The following is a 19,268-nucleotide window of genomic DNA, read 5'->3' on the forward strand; positions in this document are numbered from 1 at the left end:
AAAGTCGCTTTGTAATGTGATGAATAGATAAACTGGTCTTGAGTGGAGGGGTAGGGGTGGACCTCCCCTGACTGCAGGTCTGGACCTGCACTCGGCCTTGTGGCTTCACAATGGTACAAAACATGGACACCCCGCTGCAGAGGATTCTAAGAGTTCAGCTGTGTTTAATTAGCTTGTGTTATAATGTGATAAGTAGTTTGTTGTTATAACAACAACCGCTCATTGTCATTATACGTTTATATTGTTGTTTTTCCTGTTTGTCGCCTTTTTACAATGTACAACTTTCAAATCTCAGTTCATTCATTTAGATTTCTGTTTATAAAGACAGTAAGTGCTAAAGACTAAAAATATTCTGCACTTCCTAACTAGGACTCACTTCATGTTACAAAACTTATCAAGTTTATTAATGACAGAAAAATATTTTACGATAAAAATAAAGCAGCAGCCACAAATGCAGGAATATTTTTATAATAACTTTTATTGCAGTCAGAGAAGATTTCCGTAAGTGTGTTTGTTACAAATGGAAGTACTTTTTTTATTAAGTGAAATGAAAAAAATTTTTTAAATAAATATATACATCATAGGAACTGAATGTAATTGTCAAATGCAGCTAGGTGACAGTACTGCGCCACCTACTGTTTGAAGACTAAATATTTGGTATTGAGCTGTTTTCACCTGCATGTGGAGGGTGAGACGCACGTTCCACCCTTCAGCTGAACACTGGTTTAAACAGGTGAAGAAGAAATAACACTGCCCATCCACAAACTGTTCAAACATCACAAGTTCTGAGTAATTGTGCATCTAAAGCTCCCCTGATTCTCTTTATGATAAAAGGATGTAAACACGAGACGAAGACTGAATGCAGTGGTTTGATAAAATAACATCTTCATCAACACCCTGACCTCCTCAGACGCTGCGTCCTAAGGCAGCAGCCGCATGACAAACTGCATATCTGGTGTTCTATAGGCTTGATGTCTGGTTAGAAAAGGAGGAGCAACACATTCCATTGTGTCAGGTGGGGAGATTTAGGGTTCAGAGTGACGTGATGCTCCTGGTGTGGGCTTTAAAAGGCAGTGCTCGTCATCATCCCGTAGGCCTCGTACAGTCTGTCGAGCAGCTCCTTCTTCTCCTCGTCAGGCAGGAAGCACGACTCCGCAGAGCAGATGTTCTGTAAGACACAAAGAGGCGACAGCAGTGAGCTCTGGATGGAGAGGCCACCTTAGCTCTGCTCGCGCTCCACCTCTTTGCCTGTATTAGGTTCAGGTGGGCCGGGACACTGGGACTCAAAGTGGCTCTTCAGTAACCTACGGTACAGCTTTGTGTGCCGCGCTGCTGTTGCTTTAACACTTTGATTAAACAAACAAGATTTGATGTATACATTAGACAGTTGACGCTGACTATAGCTTCATATCCATAACCTGTCAGCCCCTGAGGGGAAAATGCATTAAGAGCTGCAATGATGAGATGAAACGGAGGATGTACAGGGTGCAGCAGAATGCATCACGTGCATTCATAATTATTCACGCATTTGAGCTCACCAGTCGTTTGAATTCCTCTTCGGTGAATCCCATGTATCTGTGTACGGTGCTGTAGTCGAGGTGCAGGTTCGAGTTGAGGATCAGAGGGTCATCTGTATTCAGGGAGTAGTTGGCTTTGTCCTTCATGAACCTGCACAAAGGAGACCAGGAAGGATGGTGGAGAGTCTACACGGGAGTTAAAATCAATTCTGTTGTGCAGAGTAAAGAGCAGCTCACGTGATGATCGGGTGTTTGGTGAAATCCGGGTCACAGGCACCTGTCAGCTTACTGGAAACAGGACACACCTGCAGAACAGACCAGGAAAGGGGACACAGAGAAACCTTAATACTGCCAGCTGGAGCACTGAAGTCTCCACTAGGGGGCAGTGCAGCTTTGTTCTTAAGGGCCAGCCTGCTTTATCAACAAACATTATAAACCCATTTCCTATCTGTGATGACCAGTGTTACCTGTGTACAACGATCAAAGTACATTTGTATAGATTATCCAGGAGGTGTATTCAAAATCTAATCAATAATCGTTTGATGAAATTGATTTATTACCTCAAAGTGCATGTTCTGAGCCAGCAGCTTCCTGTACAGGCCTTCGTCCTCCAGGGTTCTGTAGCCGTGTCCGATTCGCTCAGCTTTCAGCACCTCCACAGCCTAAAATATCGTGACAGAGGTCACGGTGAAGACGCAAAAGGTTATAAACCAGAGAAAAACATCTCCGGCGCAGCATGTCAGCAGTTTGCAGGCTATTTCCAGAGGCACACTCAACTGTTATGGCATTGCTGAACTGTCACTGAAGGATGGGCTGCTTAGAGAGTGGTCATTTCATTCTGGATTACATTCAGCGCCCTGTAATTTAAGGGCACTCATAATTTAAGGGCAGACATAAGACTCCTGCCCCTGCTTTGTTCGTATGTTCTCTGCCCACATTTCTATTGTTAGCGCGTGGCTGGATTTTGTCGTTTAAGGACAATTAGGCCCTCAGATGACTGCACCACCCAATTTAGAAATGCCTCAAGTCAGTGTCAAGCGATTTACCTCCTTCACCACGGATGCGGGCCCGACCTCTCCCGCATGAACCGTCCTGTGGATCCCACAGCGCTCCGCTTCCTGTCAACAACATCGACCATTAGCAGCAGCCAGATATCTGGCTTTCACATGCTTTGTCTCAGGCAGATGGTATCAGACCATCTAAACCCTTAGTTGTTTAGAAAAACTAAACAACATTCCTTAGTGGTCAAGGAACAGACAGAGGACGTCCCTCTGCTGTGATCGTCTGTGTGTTCCTTTCAGGCTTTCTTAACCTTGGACTTAATCCTCTGCATGTACAGTATGTATCTATGGCGATCACATCATTATGAAGATAACCCTCAACATTAACATGGACTCTGCTCACTCAGGTTGGCTTCCTGTTAATAATTAAAAGACATCTGTTACATCACACAGAAACACATACATATATCAGGAAGTTTATCACAAATATGTGCAACATCTGCAGATACTACACATATGAACTGTTACACAACAGCTCCTTAACATCTGACTTCCTCTAAATGACATGTGATGTATGTTTTATTCTGCTGACAGAATGAAAATGTTGTTTTAGTTGCACAGCCTCCTCTACTCTCAGCTACATTCATTTCCCCATCAAAATCTACAAGTAAAATGGCTGACATGTTATGAATTCTCCTCACACAGCCATCCTGTGTCCGTGCACTTAATTAATTTCAGGTTAAACGTCCAGCTCTGTCGTGCATTAAGTGATTAATGTTCCCCATTCATTAAGGTCTGACAGGCAAAAGTGATTACTTGCTGTGGTATTCTCTGAATTAATCAATACATGCAGGCTGAAAACTAAATGGGATTTTTTTTTCTGAGAGGCATCAGAGCTTAAGGGTATTATGTTTTAGTCTCTTACTGTGTGGGCTAAATGAATTCCTCACTTTAAGTCTCTGTTCGACACCTGAGCTCAAACCTGTTCATGATGTCTGCACCTAGACTTTACCCATCTCTATGGCAACAGAGAGTATGCAATCCTGTACATGCACATCATATCACACTGACCTGCATTCAAATGCAAATTAGTTTGATGTGCTTCTAGTATAGGGCAAAATAGACGGAAGTAAAGCCAAGCTCGGCTGCAGACAGAGCAGCTGAGCTGCTGGCTCCACACAGATCTTGGTAAGTGTGTGTGTGTGTGTGTGTGGGAGGAGCAGCAACGGTGCAGCTTCAATTTTCAACCTCTGCTGCACAGACTCTGGTTCTAGGACTGCGTCTTTTTCTAACATGTAAGCTGCATTGTCCATCTCTGTATATATGAGCTGCAGCACCCACGGATGATGGCATATAGGGTTCGTCCACCTGAAGGCTTGCCATGGAGCATTCCTGGTGCTTGCACATTCTGATGATGTTAATGTGCAGCTGAGTGTAGGACGATGTAATGGCACGCTTACAGTAGCCCTAATGTATTGCTGTGATTGACGGGAGTGCCACTGGTTTTGCAAGTAACTAATTAAAAAGCTAGAATTTTGACTTCCTGACAGTATGGGATGAAAATCTTCCTATTCAACAGTAATGGAGACGCCATTAAAAACAATTACTACAACCAATGGTGCTGCATGGACGCTCACCGGGCAGCAGGAATCATCCTGTGAGGGTCATAAACCTCCAGGCTTTACACTGAGCCTTAAGCCTTAAAGGATTTCTGAAAGTTGTTGCTGTGATAAACTTTGTCTCACAGACTGCCTGTGGGAACACAGGGTCTGAGGCTTCAGAATGACAAAACGGTTTATAAATGAAACCTCTAGATAGATTATGTTTTTACACTGGCTGCCTTTTCCCCTCCAGCGGTCACATCATAGGGAAAACGCAAAAACATTTAGCTGCTCTGAACTCTGGGTTCCCTCTGTAGCCGAAAAACAAGCTGCGGCTGAGTCAACCTTGATTATTGCTGATGCTGCAAAAGGTGTTTTTACTGTGACTCAGCCATGTGAAGCTGTGTTTAAGTACACGAAGCGCAGCCCACGGCTTTTTAAATAGGCTGGTGTTATGTTTCATCAAGCTCACCTCATAGGCCCTCCTGTGTCCCGGGTTGGCTAGGCAGTTGAGTGATTCATCGCCAGCCAGATCGATGGCGACTACGCCCTCGTGTCGGTATTTCTTACAGAGCTCCACGACATCCATGGACCAGCCTGGAGAATTTAAAACACACAGTTTATAACTCACACTCACAAAGACAGATAAAAAAAACTACATGACAACAACAAGAAGAATATTGTATTGGTCTTAAAGGAGTATTTCCACATTTTGCTTCTAAGTATACATATAGACACCCACACAGAGTTTTCTATGATCACAGGGGATCGTGAGAGATGTCGTGGAAAAGTGATATGATCTGGCTGTTACACAGGAAACAGCTGCAAGAATGGAGCAGAGCAGACACACAGTATCACTGCTCATGTTACCACAGCTACTGTATACTGGTACAGCTAGAATGTACACACCACTGCTGTCATTGGAATTAACACCATCACTCCAACTGACAGAACTAATTAGGCACACAGGAGTGAAGACCATGAATCTCCAGAGCCGGTGCAGCTTTGCTCTACTGCTGGATTCTTGCAAGATGCTCAAGCAATGAATCCTGCTTTAAGTGTCAAAAACTGCAGTTCCTCTCATGGCCTCTAGGGGCTGAACCACAAAATTGAGCCAATCCCTATTGACCACCAACTTTACTGCAGAGATTCACATGTTTGGAGACTGATACAGAAACAGTTTCAAGGTTCACGACAACACTATTAGTGTTACATAACTAGGGGTGAGACTGCCTGATGAATCATCTTTTTAACAGGCAGGTGTGGCCTCGTTACCTTTCATCAGCTCCACCTATTTGCCTGTATTAGGATCAACCAGGAGTTTAGACACCTTATTTACAGTCTACATTGCTAACATGTAGACTAAAATATCCTCTGTGATGGGGTCCTCCCAAATCCTCAGGCACAGTCATATTTATTGCCAATAAATGGGACGTAGCTTCCGTCCACCAGGTATACGCTGTTTAACCGCCTATTGGCTGTGGTTTCCATTTGAGTGAGACGAAGACCAGACCACATGAATGTGGATGTCTGGCGACGTGCCACACTGCTCATACCAGTATAAATAGTTGGACTGTGAGAGCGGTACAGATGTGAAAGAATAAATAGCTTGTTCAGCAGCTTATTTGTGGACGTGTATGAGCTGATCTGCTGAACAACTATGCTAAACATGTATGTGTGTGTGTGAGTAGGCAGTGGTGAAGGGGCTACTCCGCCCTCATACCCAAAAATCAACAGTAGCATTCAGGGTTAGACGACAAAATACCTGCAGCAATCTGCTCTAATAGGGAGTATACATTTGTATAATGGTGTCAATGCTCCATATTTTTTGGTTGTATTGGTTTAAATAGGAGCTGGACTCAGGCTCTGCCAAGAGGGTGATGGCCAGGGCCTTCATGCTGAGCTTCAGAACCCATTGGGTAGCCTCACAGGACGGTTTGTCCATCTAACCCACTAATATTTGGAGAAACATGGCTTTCAGTGGATAATAAAAAACAGAGTTACAGTATTGATTATCTGTGCTCCTGTGTTTCTACTAATAACTGTGACGGAACAGTCAAACAGGCAGAAGACAGTACACTAAAGAACCTCATCTCACAAGGTTTTGGCAGACAGGTGCATGAACAGTTCATTACTTGGCATGTGGCGCATGCAGCATAGAATGGACCTGGCTTTGATATTGAAGGCCCTCTCCCCCTCGCTCAGGCCCTCGTTAACCAGATGCACCACCTCATCTGGGCTCAGGTTGCCTCTGAGTGAACGAGGAAAAACACACAATGAGTCCAACTTGACACATCTCAGCCCAGCAGCGGCTAAGTTCAAATATACACTCACTCTGTTTGGTTCCATGGAATGGGCTCCACTTGAGTGTTGGCTAGAAAATGTGGGCTGTATCTGACCTCCACATAAATCACCCCCTCCTTGGCTTTGTCCTCGACAAACTCATAGGCGATCCTCTTTATGGCCTCTCTGTCCCCACTGAGGGAAAAACACAGAATGAACAATTAGTGCAGATAAACTTATCTTAATGATAAAAATGAAACTATTAGCAACTGTCATTCCATCATAAAGGGTTAAAGACTCATCATAAAGGATGTGAGTAATGACACATTTACACAGGGATACGATACACAACTGATTTGTTTATGTAATGGTGATGACAGACCTTCAATCTTTAGTCTCCACCTGCTAAATTTGACCATTTATTTTATCACTACTTTGTAAAGAAGGTTTACATCTAACCTGACTAGGTCACAAAGGCAGAAGCAAGGACCCCCTCATGACTTTTTAAACCACTGAGCTGCTAGTCTGAGTGGACAAATGAAGGGGACATTGAATCGTAGTGGTCTGCAGTGCAGAGTTCTCCTCTTGATTCATCTTGTTGAGTTCCTCCTGCAGCTGTTTCGGAGATCAGAGACCTTTTTTAAGGTTGTCCGCCAGCAGCACAGACTGTTTCCACATTCTTTAGCCTCTGGTTGGATGTGTTGGACCCAAGTCTCATCCCTGCTTACAAACTGCTTCAGAAATCTTTCAGGATCCGCCTTAAAAAAGCGTTATCATCTCTCTCTCTGTACACTGTTTGTTGTGGATTACTGCATGTTTCTGGGAGATACCCTGCTCTGTGCCAACACACTGACAAAGGTTCATTTTCATTTCCTTGGTCTCAGCAGCACATCATGTGACTGAACTTCCAGCATTTACACTGTTGTCTGTTGTCCACCCCCCCTCAGAACACACAGAAACGCACCGCTGCCAGGCTCATTCAACAGTCCTGCATGAGCTGAACTCAGCTAGCAGCTTCCCCTGTGTTGTCGAAGCCCATACTGGACAGCAGGCTTTCAAGAGGCTCCACACAGAAGGCTCCATTCAGCACAGTGCGCTGCAGTTCAGCCACTACAGACCAGCATTGTTGAAAGCTTTTACAGCCATTGAGCATCTGAAAGACTGTATTTGGTCTTTTCTAAACAGCTCAGACTAAATATAAGACACCGGAAAGGATCCCTAAACAACGCTACCCTCTGGTTGCCGAGGTGACACTTGATCTCAATAATGCTGTGTTCCTGCTCTGCATGTCCGGCCTTTAAAATCACCCATCCACTGTCACAGTGCAGGATCACACTGAATATCCTGCTGTGTCTCACATTCCAATAACATCAATCACAGCTACCACACACACCCTGGCCTTAAAGGACAGGCGCGCGATAACAAACTGCACTTTACTCCTCATTGTAAACATTCCTGCGACATTAATGAGGTGGACCCTGACTCTTAATAACTCTTCGCTCCACATACTCAGCAAGAAGACATTGTTAGTAAATTATGCAACTGAAATGTTGAATGAGACTTGTCAGCACTTACGCAACCACGTGCATGTACTCGTTAAACTTCTCCAGGAACGCAGTGAGAGTGGAAGGCTTTTCAAGAGCGATCTTTTGTGTCAGCTCCTCCTCTGTGTCTGTTGGTAGAGTGATGCCTCGTCTCCTAAAAAGAAAAAAATCATCAGTTAAAGTTTAGAGCAAGCTTTTTAAATAAAAATACATATATCCATCAGACCAGCGGATTTTTACCTTCCCTCTAATCTCCAGGCCTGAAAGAAGGCAAGGACCAAAACAAAACAACACGCAGTTCCTGTTGTGGCCACTAGAGGCTGACTCCAAAGGTTTCCACAGACCTCCATTTCTACTGTGGACAATTCTCCCTCAATTTGTAGTTTTACAGTTTTGTCTTTGAGCTCCTTGTTTTGGTCACAACACTTTTATTCATGAGTTCCCACAGACACATACAAGCCAGTATATCGACTTACTTGGCCACATCAAGAATAGTCTGCACCCTGATGGCTCCATCGAGGTGCACATGCAGCTCAACCTGGGGAGGAGAATGATTAAAAAAATTCAGGCAGGCAAAAGGACTTTTTTTTTACAGATTATTGTATCAATTTTTGTTAGTTAAGAGGAGAGAATGGTGCAAAGAGCAGCTCTAGCAGAGAGAGTGGTGCTGCACTTCAATGTTTTGGCTGCAGCTCATTTTGAATGCGGCACGCATGACTGAGCAACAAGTGGTGAAAAGGCCGAGCGCTGCCAGAGAGGGGTCAGAGAAGAAGAAGACGTTTTCTGGCTCTCATTCTGGGGGGTGGGGTTTATCCAGGCAGATGACGCAGATAAATCTCTGCCTCTCCTTCAACAGCTGAGACCTCGTGTTTTCACACTGAAGTCTGATTTAAATTGTAATTTCTAACCTCAGTTGGTTTTAAGTGTAAAAGATCAGTCACTGAGCCTGTGAGGTCTGATGTTGATGCTGCTCTACTGGTTTAGTCTCAGGGTCACCAAAGGAGGTGCATGAGGACATGGAGGCTTAATGAGTGCAGGATGATGGGGAAGTGGGCTTCCTTCCTCCGCACCACAGAGGAGACCTCCGATAAGATCCATGACATGATTTAATAACACACTGGAACATCGATACACAGCTGTGTGTCTACTGTTCATACAGCAACAAACTTAACCTGACCCGAACCGCTTCAGGTCTGATGAGAAGCAGATTCAATGTGTCTATGAACACTTGACATATTTGAGGTGTATCCTGAGAGATCACCTCATATTATGACTGTTTATGGGGCGGTTGTGGCTCAGTTGGTAGAGCACTGAATGGATGCGTGCAGATGTGTCCAGCGGTTGCACCATCGGTGTGTGAATGTGTGTGTGTGAAAGGGTAACTGTGAAGTAGTGTAAAGTGTTCTGAGTTCCTCTGTATGTACAAAAGCCTCCAGCTGTTCCTGACAAGAAACAGCTGCTTCACCAATCAGGAAACCCTGCTTGTTTTAGTACACACAGAACTCCTTGCACTGCGTTGTGGTAAAGTATATAACTCAGTTCTCTTTATGTGGAAGAATCTGGAAGTGTTTTACAAGAGAAAATCCTGTTATGTATGTATGGTTATATTTATGCAGCTCTGAAAAACAAAATGGGACGTTTGAAGCCGGAGACTAAAAACCAGGGGCTGGCGGTGAAGTTGTGACACATGTTGTTACACAACCTTTTTTATTTGTGTCTATCTTTGTCATGAATACTCATATGATCTGTCCGTAGTGCAGTGTAACACTAAACCTGAACAGAAACTCACTGAGAGCGGTCCACCTGCGCCCTTTTGACCACTTCATTGCATCTACCAATTAATCATGATGACAGTTGTCCAAGTGAGCAACAGCTTGCAGGCTACGAACCTCAATGGAATCATTCATCATTGTCATTGGACTGTTGGCTAATATCTATGTTGGAGACATATTATCATGAAGTAATATGTCCAGCTGGCTCTCATATCCACTAAGATAGTGCTTTGCAAGTGATGAAATGAACGAGCAAGCGTTAGCGTCCAGCTCAGCATGCTAACATTGGAGGCTTTACTTTAGCGAGCCCATCCTCACAGATGATTTTCACACGTTGGAGTGGATAAGCAGGGTGACAGCTGACGGTTTTTAAGAAAAAACTACTAAGAGAAGAGGCAACTCCAACCTGCCATTTCCTAAATCCTTACGCCCTGGGGGGTTTAATGTAGGGCGCTATATAGTCAAATCATCAGGGCGCTTGTATTATTTTCTCTCTTCGTTCATTACATCATTTCTGTCGCTAAACAAGCTACGTCACTAGCATTTATAATTATTTGCCATTATAGCATAATCTATCAAATAAACGTTTCATTGTGTGGCAACCACTGATAAACTAAACACGTCATTAGTTAAACAGATCAGGTTTACGGTGCTCCTGTGCCTGTTCTTCTCATCATTGGCTAATGTACTGACCATCGGTTGCACACTGCTTTTCATGATGCATTATGGGAAACATCGAGGGCACTATTCAGACACTTTATAGGGCCCAGTTTAGAGAGTAGGGGGTGATTCCGGGCACAGCCACTGATTTGGCCTGTGTGCATCACATTCACACAGCCACAAGAGGGCGCCAGATACGCAATGTAAACCCTAACCCTAATATAAAAAAGGTTACCAAATTTTTGCAATGGATATGCATAATTTCCTCATTATTTTACACACACCTTTTAACTAGTAGTGAAAAAACTGATAATAGAGCTGCAGGCCTGCTTAGACTTTATATTTAATAATATTAAACTAATCCAGCTCTACTTAGAGCTCACACAGAGTCAAACCTCCTAGAAATGTGAGCTTTAATGAATAGAAAATTGCACAAAAAGATACATTTGAATTAATTGATTGACTTGGAAAATGATTAGCAGATTGACTGATAATGAAAACACTCATTAACCAGCGCTCACAGGTCCTGTATCTTTATCACACAATAATAAACCTGCAGCTAGAGCGATGTCAGCATGCAGGAAGCAGTGAAGGCTGCTGCAGGAGACAGCGACCCGATCAGCTCTGCAACAGCATATTAATATGTAATGAGGTTATCTCTGCAAGCAATCCCCTTACACACACACACACACACACACACACACAGTGGTTGGAAACTCAACCCACATCTCCTTGTCACAGCTGTTGGGTCTTTGTTTCTCAGAGTTACTTCCTGTGTCAGCAGACAGACCAGGCAGACCAGACCAGACCAGGTCCATGTTCACTCAAACGGCACGAGTGTGAGTGCGTTTCACGCCTGATGTGCAGCACAGGTCGCTGTGGCTGCAGTCAGAGGTCACATGCTGAGAAGTCCTTCACCTCAGCAGAAGGTATTGATTTGATGGACCCACGGCCCTCCTTTGTTCCTCTGCTGTGTGTTTACCAGCTGATATATTACAAAATAAAAGTCTCCAATGAGCTCGTTTCTTCGTCAGAGCAGCGCGGTTTGTAATCAGATTACAGTCACATGTCACACCGTAAGTGTTGAACATGCTCTTCCTTGTTTGAATCACACCAGCTAGACGGAAGCGCTTAGATCCGTGTTTTAAAAATAATATCAACTGTTTGTTCATGTTTTTTCTAACTTTCTATTGGATCTATCACAACAACAACTGAACGCTGTGCGTAAAACCACGAGGAAACCAAATCAGTGCGCGGCTCAGTAATTCACCTGCTTTGTGTTAAGATCTGACCCACGGGGAGCGGCCCAGCTGGCTGACCTACCTTCGGCTTGTTGAACACCGTGTGGTCAGAGTCGGCCATCGTATAGAGCCTGCGGGTCCCGGTGAGTCTGCTGGTGCACAGAGAAGTGAGGACTGGAGAGCCAATGCCTGTCGCAGCCCGCCTCGCTATTATATGCATGACTCAGAGACACGCCTTTTTTCACTCAGCGGCAAAAAGCGAAGAGCAGAACTCCCCACACACACACACACACACACTCACACACACACACACTCACACACACACACACACACACACACACACACAGCGAGGGGCTGCGGGCGCACAGAGCATCCACACCTGAAGCTTCACAACAGTAGGCAGCAGAAGGATTAACAGCCCGGTAATGGCAGCAGCTTTGCAGCCATGTGATGGGAGCTTTACGGCAGGCTAATTAATAAGTTAAAGCGGGTTACGAAACGGAGGAATGGAAGCGTTCATGGACCTATAGTTCACATAGACACCTGCCAAACTATCACAACTGATGATGATAGTTGGCAGTTTCTCTTTATCAATATATATATATATAGATCTATATATATATATATATAGATCAATATATATATATTGATAAAGAGAAGTTGAGCAACAGTATTCATTGATATCCCAGAAAAATCTGCATATTTTGAGTGAACTGGCCTTTAATATTCATATTCATACTTTAACTTTTAATCTATAAAACTAAAAAAGTTTTATTTATTTATTATTTTATTTAAAAAAAATTACACCTTAAGGACAAAGCCAGTGCTTGGGTGAAAAATTGACAAATAAGATTTAAAATAATAATTGTTTACTGAGTAAAAGAGCTTTAAGTCAAAAAATAAGTAAAAAAGGATTCAAAGTAGGAATTTGAATGCATTAACACAACTTTTTGAACAATGTTTGTTCCTCTTATCATCAACTGTTTTGTTTGTTTGTTTATTTTACACTAACAGCAGGGAAACGAAAAGAAAAATGCCAAACTGCTGCAGTCTCCTGTTCAGACTGAACATCTGAAGCAGGTCTGCCTGTCAGGAGCAGCAACTGTGAGCTCTGGTTCCACCTTTATGCTCCAGATGTCTCCTGTTTGCTGACAGGTCAAATGACGTGTGTGTGTGTGTGCAGCCCTCCTCAGACTGTGTGTGTCAGCTTGAGCGTTACATTTCTGTTATCTTCTGCTGAGGTTTCAGGTTTTCTGCTTCTACCTAAACTTTCTGAAGCAGAAGAACTGCAGTATTTCAGCACTGCACAGTGAAAACTGACAAGACTGAACCTGTACCGACATCTGTCTCCTCACAGCTGTGCATCATCTCCACTCACAGCTGAACCACCCAGTGATTTAAATCACAAGCCTGCAATTATTACTAAGGATTTCATTCCTCAGAAAAAAACATGCCAGGGTAATGAGAGGAAGTGATCTGCCCCTGTCTTTGTCTCTCTGGCTGCTTTTGTCTTCCATCCATAATGTTCTCATTAGCGTGCAGACAGCCCGGCCTGTAATGATACAAAAATGTCGAACTGTTCCTTTAAGACAGGATTCCACCTCTCCTCCGCCAGGCTCATAACCACTTGAGAACGCTGTAACTTCGTGGAAAATAGCTGTTTGGTGTTATATAAGCCGACTTGTGCAGTAATGTGTGTTTATCAGGAACCCTGTTGCTGTCATCATGAAGGATGCTCAGATTTTTAATGCTATGTGTAATGTTGGATGAACCACACTGTTGCCAAAACAGTGGAGGGTATTGTCATCATTAGTGTACACAGTTTCTAACTGTTTATGTTTCTTGTCTGCTTCCAGTGACGTCCTGCAGTCTTCTCATATTACAGTGCTATCCAGATAATAGAATACAATAAAACTATCTTTATCCCAAGCTGGGAACTTTCACTGTTACAGCAGCAATATACAGGCACTGACATGAATCTCTAAAGGAAAGAAAACAGTATAGAGATTATTTACAAGAGACTAAAGATATAAAATGTGAATAAAATACAACGGTGTGCAACTGATGAGCTAAACCGTGTGAAAAAGAGTGTTGTCTGTCCCACACAGATGAGGTGTTATACAGTCCTATTGCTTCAGGCAGGAAGATTTCCTAAGACAACGAAGCTCTGAGCGTTTCAGAAAAGGCGCTCCGTTGTCTGTCCAGTACAGGGAGGAGCGGCTGATCGGGGCTGTCCACAGTTTGTTCATTGTCCTCCTCTCCAGCACTGCTTCAACCGTCTCCTGTCCTGCAGCCAGTGCCAGAGCCAGCCTTCTTATCAGTTTGTTCAGCCTGTTGTTCAGTTGATGTGGATTATAGGCAGCACTGACTCCACATGTCCAGCAGGTGGCAGCGATTTATCAACTAACCAGAAGTGCACAAACATATGGGCCATATGGTGCCACAGAGTTTTACTAATCTTCTTTTGGTTGCGTCTTCAAATGTGTTGGTGCATTTGTTTTTGTGTCCAGGCCCAGTTCATGATCAATAAACAGTTTTTTCTTTTTTTTGAAATCCTCCATCAGATCAAAGCAGATCTGTCTGTTCTTTCATCCACAACATCAGCAGCAGCATTGATCTTTGAGGCATGTGCCTGAAATCAGTGCACCTGAAGGGAAACATGTTTCTTACACCTGTTATTTATGTATTTTATGGTATTATTTATTGCACTGATATTAGACCATCATGCTCCCCTGGGAATAGTGTCTACCTGTGCTTCTTAATTTGACCACTAGAGGTCTCTTTTATTCTCTATTTTATTCTCTCTTATTTTTAATCTCTTCTGTTCTGCCTTTTATTGATCGCCTCCTCCTCCACCTCCTCATTCTTCTTCTTCTTCTTTGTGAGGAGAGGAAGTTGGCAAAAAGGTTTGGATCACCTCGTCCTCATCTCTCTGTGGTTTTATGGGAATCTGACAGGAAACCACCTCAGTCAGTCTGAATGGGGCCTGACGGACTGATTTCAAACAAGTGGTCTGCTCCTCCTCCCCTTTGCACACATAACAAAGGTAAACACAGTAAAAAATCTTCACCAGAAGCCAAACATTTCTCCAAACATTGTGAAAAGTTAGAATGCACTCTTTCAGACTGTTTCAGAATCGCCGCTGGGAACGCAGCAGCAGCACATCCTGACTACTCCCACATGCTGGCAGCTGCAGCTTCATGCCATCACTGAACCGTTTCAGCTCCAGTGCTGGAGAGCTGTGGCGTGTTTGACACTGTTTATCTCCATCTGTGGTCAGTCGCTCAGAACTCCACTCTCCCTGCTCCAAACGTTACCGCTGCTTTCACACATTCATTTCAGTGTTTCACTTTTTGGTTTCCTGAATCTAACCGATCATTAATCAATACGGGATCAATTCTCTTTCAATCCTCAGCCCTTAACTCACTCACATCTTCAGCTGTGTGCAGGTTATATCCTCTTCTACCTGAAGTTAGCGACAATCTCGGCTAAAAATATTGACTCACCAAGCTAGGAAGTGGTTTCCTTGCTGACTGTAGGCCTTGTTCCATATTTATTTGTTCAGATATATTTTTAGTAACTGGTGCTAGAAATGGATGTGTTGTTGGTTTAGGTGTGTCAACAAATGCTGGAGTTTATTTTCACTCTATGTTGCAGCAATCAACTCTCCACAAACAGCTTCTGAACCCAAGGTCGGACAAAAAAGTCGAGGCTGAGGAGAAGTCACCGTTATTTACAGTGAGTGAGGACTGTATGCAGAAAGAACAACCACAAACTAGACTAAGAGTCTGCTGCTACCCTAGTCTGGTTACTTTATGTTAGCATTTAGCTCCAAGCATGAAGTAACCAGGCATCATCACTTTTGTTCCTGACCTATCTCTCAAGCTTCTCCAGATTTGATGGTCTCCGAGCATGGACTCTGGCCTTGAGTATCCTCCACAGATTTTCGATCAGATTAAAATCAGGCACTGTGCAGGCCGGTCAGTAACGTTCACTCTTCTCTCCTGGACATAGTTCTTCACTGGAAGAGACGTTTGCTTTGAGTTGACGTCATGTTGGAAGATAAAACAAAGACCAAGATCCTGTTTTGCTGCCAACTTTTTTAGGTTTCTTTCAAGGTTATAAGGTTCTTTCTTCTTCTTTTTTCATGATTCCTTCCTATTGATTATACACCCCTCATTTCCTTCTCCAAACATCTCTGTGACCAAAGAGCTCTAGTTTAGTTTCATCTGACCACATGACTTCCAGTCTGTGTGTCTGTCTCCAGGTTGTCTCTAGCAGACTTCAGTCTGTGTGTCTGTCTCCAGGTGGTCTCTAGCAGACTTCAGTCTGTGTGTCTGTCTCCAGGTGGTCTCTAGCAGACTTCAGTCTGCGTGCTCTGTCTCCAGGTGGTCTCTAGCAGACTTCAGTCTGGTTTGGAGGTGTCTTTTCTGCAGCCTGGCAGTCCATTCCTGTGCAGGACTCTAGTGACTGTCCTCTCTGACTCTTCAGGTCCAGACCTGGTTAAATCCTTCACTCGTGTCTCTGCAGCTGTTCTCGGCTCTTTAGACTCATCTCTCTAGTTTTATTTCTTTCTTAAACCTGGAAGTTCTTTGGTAAACTTGGTGATCCTGCTCCTGCTTTGTCGGCATCATCAATCACTTTTCTCAAGTCTAAACAGATATCTGTCACTTTTTCCATGATGATTACTTGTTATACTGTGTTTGTGCTGCAAGATACCAAAGATTCTTACTCTGCAATTTAAGTTAAGGGTTTTTAAGAGTCACTTTCAGACACAGTGTCCAGATGTGGGATGCGATGGACAGCATCAGTTTCATCCTCATCATGAAAAACTGCACAAACCTTCACATCCGTACAACTGTAGCAATATTTCCATCTGGACTGAACTGGCAGACTGTAACCTCCCATTCTCTTTCATAACAGATTAGCCACCAACAGGCCCGTTTTTCAGCCCCGTACTCTCAGGTCTGACACATGGTGCTGCAGGGTGGCATCACACAGGGATTGTGTGTGAGCGGGTGGCTGGGCGAGCTTCTTTTTTATTTGTGCTGTAGACACGGCAGTGACCTCGGCCCCGTGTACGTCAGGAGGTGACCTTTGCTCGGGACGACGTCCTGATCGGCTGCTCTGGGTGTTCCTGTGGCAACATTGTGGGATTTTCACACGTCGAGCTGGAATGTCTGGAATCTAGGTGTAATTTAGGGAAAAACATTTTGGCTTGAGAAATCCATGTTGGACGCCCCCAGCTGTATTATGTGTGTGTGTGCCATACTGTAGCTGCCATATGGATCATGCTGCTATATCAAATGAGCATTCCCTTCCTCTGCTGTCCACTCTGTGATTTTTGGTTGTGTTCCAGGACATTTTTAGACTTTTGGTGTGTGGAATTTTGGTAATTACTGTATTTAGTCTCTGGCTGAGTGGCTCCGCGGAGTTAAATCACGTCTCAGTTCTTTATTTCGGATATACTTAGACGGCTCATTGCAATTTCAGTTACATCATGTGATAGCTACGCACCTGTAGTATTTCCTCTGCAGTTTCTCAAGAGGAAACACCTGGGCTTTAGCAGTGAGAGAGCTTTTGCTGCTGTTCATTATGTTATATAAACGTTAGGAACATTTTCCATCTGTTTAAATATTCACCTCTTCATCCTGTCTTTTTTCTCCCTATTAAATGTTTTTAAGCTGCACCACCCGTATTTATGTCTTGGATTAAAAAAGCAGTGAGTCATTTAGCGCTGCTGTTTGATTTTAAAGTCCATGTTATCATGCAGGCTTTCAGAGAGATCAGAATTGCTACGAGAGGAAACTTTTTGAGCTGAGAAAGCTGGAAATGAAGCAGACAGCAACATTTAGTGTTTTGAATGGAGGACAGCTCCGTCTGTGACCTCTGCAGGGTGTGGTGGTGATCGTACCTTTACTGGAATAATGAGTCAGTACAATCATGAGCTGTCTGTGCGACTGCTCCAACAGTCACAGTTAAACCACGCTGCGCTGGAAGGATACCTGCAGAGTCCACCTGGAAAACTTTCAGCGACACGTGGTGCCAAAACCTCAGACACCGATTACACAGAGTGCACTTGGAGCTGCTTTGTATTTTGTGTAGTAGATGTGAAATAGTGGAGAGGATTTTGGAGTATTGTGCCCGCAGTCTGTTTATTCTGAGTCACAGTCACCACCCAGTCCCACAAACTGGGAGCAGTGACTGTTGTCTGCTGAGGTCACACATGATGGCACCAAAACGTGTTTTCAGGAGGAGATGTTGTTTGTCTTAGTTCCAGGTTGGTTTAATTCAGTTACATAACATTTAACAGTGTTGTTTCCACTTTCTAAAGTATTTTAAAGGGTTCCATGCCATCTTTGTTCCTCCTTCTCTGCCCTCAATGGTTGTGCCATCCACCTCACTTCTGCTTTGCATTTTTTTTTATTGCGATTACATAAATCTATATTTTTTCTCTCTAGTTGAGCAGCTTAAGCTCATGTTTTGTTTAAAATCTGTGTTTGGTCCTTCATTTTACTCATCAACATCATTGGGTCCTGGTTACCATGGTTACAGCTCCTGCCTTTTCTGTAATGATTAAGTTGCTTTTTTTTGCCCCTTCCACTGAGCTCTATCAGACAACCATCCTCTATGAAAACTGAAGCTAAACTGCTAACTGACAGCTTTAGTTCCTGTTTAATGAAGTCATAGCGCGGAGCACCCTGTACTGGCCTCTGCTGGTCTGTTGACTTTGACTCTCACCTGAACTCCAACGTTACTTCTACCAAACCTACAACAGGATTCCAGAGGGTTTATCATTCAGTCCGGCTGCTCAGGCTCTGACTCAGCTGGTGGTACTGCACAGTCAGAGATGGTTTAATGCATCATCTGAGGAGCATGAGCGTCCTCATCCATCTGCTTTCCAGGCCTCACCAAAGCGACAGAAAGTGAGAGGACCTGCTAACATTTGTGATCCATGATGACTCACTGAAGCAGGGTTCCAGATCTGATTTAAGACATGCGTAACTTCAGCAGCGAGTCACTTCAGAGTTTCATTACAGCAGTCTGTGTGGAGTGCGGCCTCCACTCGGAGGTATTTCAGGGTTGTTGGACACCTACGCCTGAACACGTGTTAGACATTTTTTGCTCTGCAGTGACAGGTTTGGCCGAGTGATTGTCTTCTTTTTCAGCACTTGGATCAATGAAACGTTTACAGGACGAATAATATTTTTCTTTCTTCACCCTGCAGCTTTTGCATTCATGACTCAACAAGAGGTTCAGAAAGATTTTCCTACATACCAGCACATAGCAAAACAATATTCAGACAAACTGAATGGAGGTCATTGTACATGACTCGTTTTTTCTTGGGGGTGGGGGTCCTTGAAAAGAGTCCCTCAGAGTGATACTTTACTGTCTGGAAACATTCCGACATCTGTGTGCTCTGGAAAAATGTCCAGACTGGATTGCAATTGGCAGACTTCACTAGCTGTGACTGATACAGGCTGCTTTTGCACCATGTTAGCTCCCAGACCAAGCACAAGGAAGCTGAGTACCACATTTTCAACTTGCCTAATCCAAGCCTCCCTTTCCTTTGAGAAAACCTGCACCATTGTTGTCCCATTACTCAGAATGAACTGTAACTCTATCTGCAATGTTTTGGAAGTAATTCT

General features: G+C 43.7%; 1 protein-coding gene across 1 annotated transcript; it reads right to left on the reverse strand.

The window, feature by feature from the left end:
• Positions 1–518: 518 nt before the first annotated feature.
• Positions 519–11,855, reverse strand: ada (adenosine deaminase). Its single transcript, XM_028409084.1, has 11 exons — positions 11,702–11,855; positions 8,423–8,484; positions 7,978–8,100; positions 6,454–6,597; positions 6,255–6,370; positions 4,592–4,716; positions 2,564–2,635; positions 2,078–2,179; positions 1,755–1,822; positions 1,539–1,668; positions 519–1,168 (listed from the first exon to the last, which is right to left on the reverse strand). Exons 1-11 carry the CDS (start codon positions 11,837–11,839, stop codon positions 1,064–1,066), a joined length of 1,185 nt encoding a protein of 394 aa, XP_028264885.1. The 5' UTR covers positions 11,840–11,855; the 3' UTR covers positions 519–1,063.
• Between the last annotated feature and the right edge of the window lie 7,413 nt (positions 11,856–19,268).

The sequence above is a fragment of the Parambassis ranga genome, chromosome 7 (genome assembly GCF_900634625.1).
Source record: "Parambassis ranga chromosome 7, fParRan2.1, whole genome shotgun sequence".
NCBI lineage: Eukaryota > Metazoa > Chordata > Actinopteri > Ambassidae > Parambassis > Parambassis ranga.